This window comes from Sphaerodactylus townsendi, linkage group LG05, assembly GCF_021028975.2.
Source record: "Sphaerodactylus townsendi isolate TG3544 linkage group LG05, MPM_Stown_v2.3, whole genome shotgun sequence".
Classification (NCBI taxonomy): Eukaryota; Metazoa; Chordata; class Lepidosauria; order Squamata; family Sphaerodactylidae; genus Sphaerodactylus; species Sphaerodactylus townsendi.
Window position 1 is genome coordinate 136,649,440 of NC_059429.1, and position 6,000 is coordinate 136,655,439.

Here is a 6,000-nt window from a genome sequence, read left to right on the forward strand (position 1 = left end):
ACATTGGATTCGCCATTGGATCTTCATTATTGGATCTCGGCTTTTATTGGATCTGCTTATTGGATTCGAAGTATTGCCCTCGTTTATTGGGTTCGTTTATTGGATTCATTTATTGGATTCGTTTATTGGGTTCGTTTATTGGATTCGTTTATTGGGTTCGTTTATTGGATTCGTTTATTGGGTTCGTTTATTGGGTTCGTTTATTGGATTCATTTATTGGATTCGTTTATTGGGTTCGTTTATTGGATTCGTTTATTGGATTCGTTTATTGGATTTGTTTATTGAACCTTATTTCTTCAGCAGCAATCCAATGCAAGGGCTCCTGTGCTGCTTGTCCTCTGATCCATATATCTTGCCAATCTTTTGAGCCTGGTTTTGCGGCCTTCCTCCAGCACAAATAGAAAGAAAGAACCACCTTCAACTGAAGACCGGTGGAGGAAGATTTCCATGGTGGGATACGAGGATTATTTATGGTTAATGAATTAATTATGAACAGTTGATTGATACCAAAGGTTAAGACAGGCGTCCTCTTCTGTGAGGATTTCTCTCCACTCCCCCCTGCAACATTTATGGGGGAAATATTTCATTGGGAGAAAAAAATCTCGAAATGTGCAGGACTCACTACTGAGCGCTGAGGTGGAGCCTGGCTTTGAGGTGTAGCTGCGCCGTCGCATTTGTTTCCAGCCTCACGGAAATAATGGGAAGGTAGACTTTCACGACGTGCAACCTGCAGGTGGAAAATCAAGAAGGCATTCAGAACAGAGCTGTTCCCAGAGGGCTGGGCAGACTTCTCCTTGCAGGGGAAACGTTGTTAAAATAATATTTTTATTGATTCTCTCAGACATAATTCAAAAACAGACAAGAAAATATAGAAAAATAAAATACAGCTGCCCATAAACTATATATACATTGTATTGTCGAAGGCTTTCACGGCCGGAATCACTTGGGTGCTGTGTGGTTTCCGGGCTGTCTGGCCGTGTTCTAGCAGCATTCTCTCCTGACGTTTCGCCTGCATCTGTGGCTGAGGCATCTTCAGAGGATCTGATGTTGGGAAAGCAAGTGGAGTATATATACCTGTTGGAGCGTCCAGGGTGGGTGAAGAAGTATCCTGGCCTTTCTATTCAGATGCTCCCACCTATTGACCTTGCTATCTCCATTGTTACTCCCATGCTATAGACTTCATTGTTACTCATACTTCTATCCAGATGCCCTCAACTATTGACCTGGTTGTCTTCTTTGTTACTCACAGACAATGTTTCTTCACCCACTCTGGACACTCCAACAGGTATATACACTCCACTTGCTTTCCCAACATCAGATCCTCTGAAGATGCCAGCCACAGATGCTGGCGAAACGTCAGGAGAGAATGCTGCTAGAACACGGCCAGACAGCCCGGAAACCACACAGCACCCAAACTATATATACATTAACTTTAACACATTGGATCTGAAAATTACAACACTAATATCATTCAGAGAGAACATTACATAGTCTTAAAATTCATTACCGTCTAACCTTCAGTTCCAAAACAAGTACCTAACAAGCAGTTACTTATATCTTAATCAATAACAAATTAATATTATTACTATTATTATTCTTGCAGAATTGATTCAGCCCCAAATAAGAAAGACAGTTCCCATTTCTCATCAAACTCTTGTTTTGACCGTCTGTTTACAAGATTTGTTAATTTGGCCCTGATAGCATATTCTCTAACTTTGTCTTCCCAGAGTTCTTTCAGTTTTCCTCTACAGGGAAAGCTTGATTTGAGTCTGGTAGCACCTTAGAAACCAACAAGATTTTCGCAGTATGAAATTTCACAAGTCAAGTTTGACTCTCGAAAGTTAGTACTGTGGGAATCTTGTTGGTCTTTAAGATGTCACTTGACTGGAAACTGCTTCTTCTAGTGCAAATCAACACAGCTAGAAGAAGAAGAAGAAGAGAAGAGTTTGGATTTATATCCCCCCTTTCTCTCCTGCAGGAGACTCAAAGAGGCTGACAATCTCCTTTCCTTTCCCACCTCACAACAAACACCCTGTGAGGTGAGTGGGGCTGAGAGAGCTCCGAGAAGCTGTGACTAGCCCAAGGTCACCCAGCTGGTGTGTGTGGGAGTGCACAGGCTAATCTGAATTCCCCAGATAAGCCTCCACAGCTCAGGTGGCAGAGCTGGGAATCAAACCCGGTTCCTCCAGATTAGATACACGAGCTCTTAACCTCCTACGCCACTGCTGCTCCTGTCTTTACGAGACCAGCTACTCTCTTTACGAGGCCAGAAATCTACCTGGGACCAGGATAGAGGGAAGACTTCATCCATTTTCAAAACTTTGCATGCCCGCCTGTTTAACTGCCTTGAGCAGACGCCACGGCAAAAGAGAGGCAAGGTCTAGGTGGCAGAGAACTTCCCATTAAAGTCTTATAGGGACAAAGATCAGAACTGTGCTTGCTCTACAAACCCCCCATTCCCCCCCCCTTCCAGGTAGTTGTGCCAACACAAATGTCTTCTTTGGACCGATCCTCAAGGCATTGACACGACTCTGTTCAGTGACCCTGAAGGGGGACTGGCAAGAAAGAAAAGATTATTCTTTGAAGATTCACTTCAGTTTTGTGTTTGCCCTTTTCACAATGTCAAGGAAGCGGAGATCAAAGGCGGGCCAGCCTTACAAGACGTGGCTGTGTACACAGGGCCTAAAAGAGAGCCTTTCTTTCCAGCAGGACACGTGCCAAGATCTCAGTGTACCACAAGTCGGAGTCACCTGTTCCCTTGCCCTGGGCTGAGGTGACAGCAGCCCTGTCTTCTAAAGCTGAGGCTCTTGGACCTCAAGGAAAGAGTGCCCAAGTGTTGCACAGGCTCATTGGTAGCCACAGCGAAACAAACAATGGGATACGTCCAGAGGTGGGATCTAGCAGGTCCTCACCCGTTCCCGAGAGTGGGTTACTAATTATTTGTGTGTGCCGAGAAGGGGTTACTAATTGGGTCTGCTTTTCCGTTAGAAATCCCATTAGGTCCCAAAATCATAAAGTCCTGTTGTTTCCTATGGGGCTGGTTAGCGAAGGTAGAAAACGGGATAATTCTCCCTGTTGGGCTGTTTTAAAAACATGTTTTAGACATAGGGTAAAGTTCCTTGTTTAAGGAAAGTCTCCTTCTTTTGATTTCTACAAACAAAATTAAGTATTTGAAAGTCTTAAGTATTTGACAGGCAGTCAATTAGAGAAGAAGTAGTTGTTTCTGTTGGCAGTAGACGATAGGACTTGCTATGATGAGTTTAAATTATGGACAGAAAGATACCAGCTGGAAATTAGGAACTTTTTTTACAGTAAGAGTTTTTTACAGTTAACAGAAAAATTATTAATGCCCTGCCCCCGGAATGCCCAGCCACACCCCCATCGTGCCCCACCCAGCCCCATTGGTGCTACGCCACTGTTTGAATCCCACCACCATGGGAACCTGTTGCTAAATTTTTTGGATCCCACCACTGGATACGCCCAGTGGTAGGATTCGAATAATTTAACAACCGGTTCTGAAAGGACTCAGTGGTGGGATTACAACCAGTTCTCTGAACTAGACAAAAAAATTAGCTCCTGGTTCTACCAAACTGGTATGAATAGGTTGAATCCCACCACTGGATATGCTCCACACATGTTCTCTGCAGCCAGTAGGGATGCGTAATGAATTAATACTCAGCTCTGTTTTTGGAGGCAGCTGTCCAGTGTGTGAGGGATTCATAGAATGTGTGAGGGATTCATAGGTCGATTCTGCGCTTGGGTTATCGACCTAAGTTCGAGCTGCGTTCGAGCTAAGTGCTCCGCACAACCACTGAGATCAACGTGGTTTTGTACCAGCTTCGCCCCGTATAACGGTCAACTTTCTTACTCCAGTTGGGAACTGCTACTTTTTCAGGGAACCACGCTCGAACTCAGCTCGATTCGAGTAAAGTGCGGAATCTCTGGTGCCAGGAGTCCCCCATTCAGCCAATCACAGCTGAGTGTTTCGGGCATGCGTACAGCTGGCCAATCAAAAAACGCCACCTTTGTCCCTCCATTCCTGTGGAAGTTTTTTTTATAACGTGTGTGGGGATAGACGGAACGTGGCCGTAGAACAGTAGCCAATCGGAATGGAGCGGCGAAGAGGCACAGGATGATCCCGCCCTCCGAGCTGGGATCAAGCTGGTTGCAGTGGGGAACAACAATGGCTTCGACCTAGGTCAGTACCCTTCTCAGGGAACTGGGTCGAACCTATTTTACTCGTGTGCGGAATCGCCCATAGAATCATAGAATCACAGATTCCAAGGGCCATCTACGCTACACCCTGCTGGCTCTCATGGCTGACCTCTTCAGAGGTAGGACACAGCGAGATGATATTTTATTTTACTTCACTAATACTTCATTTATACTCCACCTTTATCCCCAGTGAGAACACAGAGCAACTTGCAACATTCTCTTCTCGAAGAATTAATTATTTTGATCACTTTTATCCAGCAAAGCCGTAGAGTAGGCACAGTGTAGTGCTTAAGAGTGGCAGACTCTAACCCGGAGAGACCCAGGTTTGATTCCTCACTTCTCCACACGAGCAGTGGACTCTGGTGAACCAAATGCAATTCCCCAAGCGAGATTAAATCACCAACTGGTTAAAAATAATACCATCTCTCCAAAAACAAAAGAGAAAACAGTACACCTGGGGGAATCTATTTTGGCTCAACTTAGAATTATTAACTGTTCTTTGCAGGGCTCCAACATGTGAGATGAAATGCCGCCAAGATCCAGTGCAAAACAAAGGGGACTCTATCAATGCTGGCGTGGCAAACCAGGAGTACATATCTTGTCTCTTACTTACCCTTGAATCCAATGGCCAAGCTCCTTCCCTATTGCAGGGGTACTTGGTGGGAACTGAATGGCCTGGATGCGACTCTGGATCAGCCGATTCTGAAGGAAGGTGGTGGAAATATCTGAAAGAATGAATGCATGAAAATATTATTTCTATACTGCTCTCTCCCGGAAAACTGGGCTCAGGGGGGCTTACATTGGAATTTCAGTAAACAATTACATACATACATACATACATACATACATACATACATACATACATACATACATACATACATACATACATAAGAACATAAGAACTAGCCTGCTGGATCAGACCAGGGTCCATCTAGTCCAGCACTCTGCTACTCGCAGTGGCCCACCAGGTGCCTTTGGGAGCTCACCTGCAGGAGGTGAAAGCAATGGCCTTCTGCGGCTGCTGCTCCCGAACACCTGGTCTGCTTTTGCAATTTCAGATTTGCAATCTCAGATCAAGGAGGATCAAAATTGGTAGCCATAGATCAACTTCTCCATAAATCTGTCCAAGCCCTTTTTAAAGCTACCCAGGTTAGTGGCCATCCCCCCTCAGCCGTCTCCTCTCCAAACTAAAGAGTCCCAAACGCTGCAGCCTCTCCTCATAAGGAAGGTGCTCCAGTCCCTCAATCATCCTTGTTGCCCTTCTCTGCACTTTTCTATCTCTTCGATATCCTTTTTGAGATGTGGCGACCAGACATATATACACACACACACACAAACATGCATACAAACATTTGAATTAAAAACCTTAGATAACTGTAAAACCTCACTAAAATATCAATATCAAAGTCATGTCAGAGTCTGTGAGGCCGTAAATGCCTGGTCCAGTACAAGTATCCACTAAGTAGGGTTGTTTGGGTTGGGAGGGCATTTTCCTGGAGATTTTGGGATGGAGGCTGGGGAGGGGAGGATTTTGGGAGGGACCTCAGTGGGGTATAATGGCACCCTGTCTATCTTCCAACGCAAAACTATGAGTGATCATTGTAATTGGTAGATCAGTTGTCATTCTAGCTCTCCAGCCCCCATCTGGAGTTTGGCAACATTAGGGCAGAGTCTGGAGTGGGGGGGGGGGTTTGAGGAAGAAGAAGAAGAAGAAGAAGAAGAAGAAGAAGAAGAAGAAGAAGAAGAAGAAGAAGAAGAAGAAGAAGAAGAAGAAGAAGAAGAAGA

At 44.8% G+C, this 6,000-nt stretch overlaps 1 protein-coding gene across 1 annotated transcript in view; it reads right to left on the reverse strand.

The window, feature by feature from the left end:
- Window positions 1-2,401, reverse strand: part of LOC125433559 (BPI fold-containing family B member 4-like) — a 31,875-nt gene extending 29,474 nt beyond the window's left edge. The window contains exons 1-2 of the mRNA XM_048498180.1: window positions 2,279-2,401; window positions 623-727 (exon numbers count right to left, since the gene is read on the reverse strand). Of these exons, the coding sequence (XP_048354137.1) occupies window positions 623-727; window positions 2,279-2,307 (134 nt within the window). The 5' untranslated portion in view covers window positions 2,308-2,401. The remainder of the gene's footprint in view (window positions 1-622; window positions 728-2,278) is intronic.
- Window positions 2,402-6,000: the final 3,599 nt, after the last annotated feature.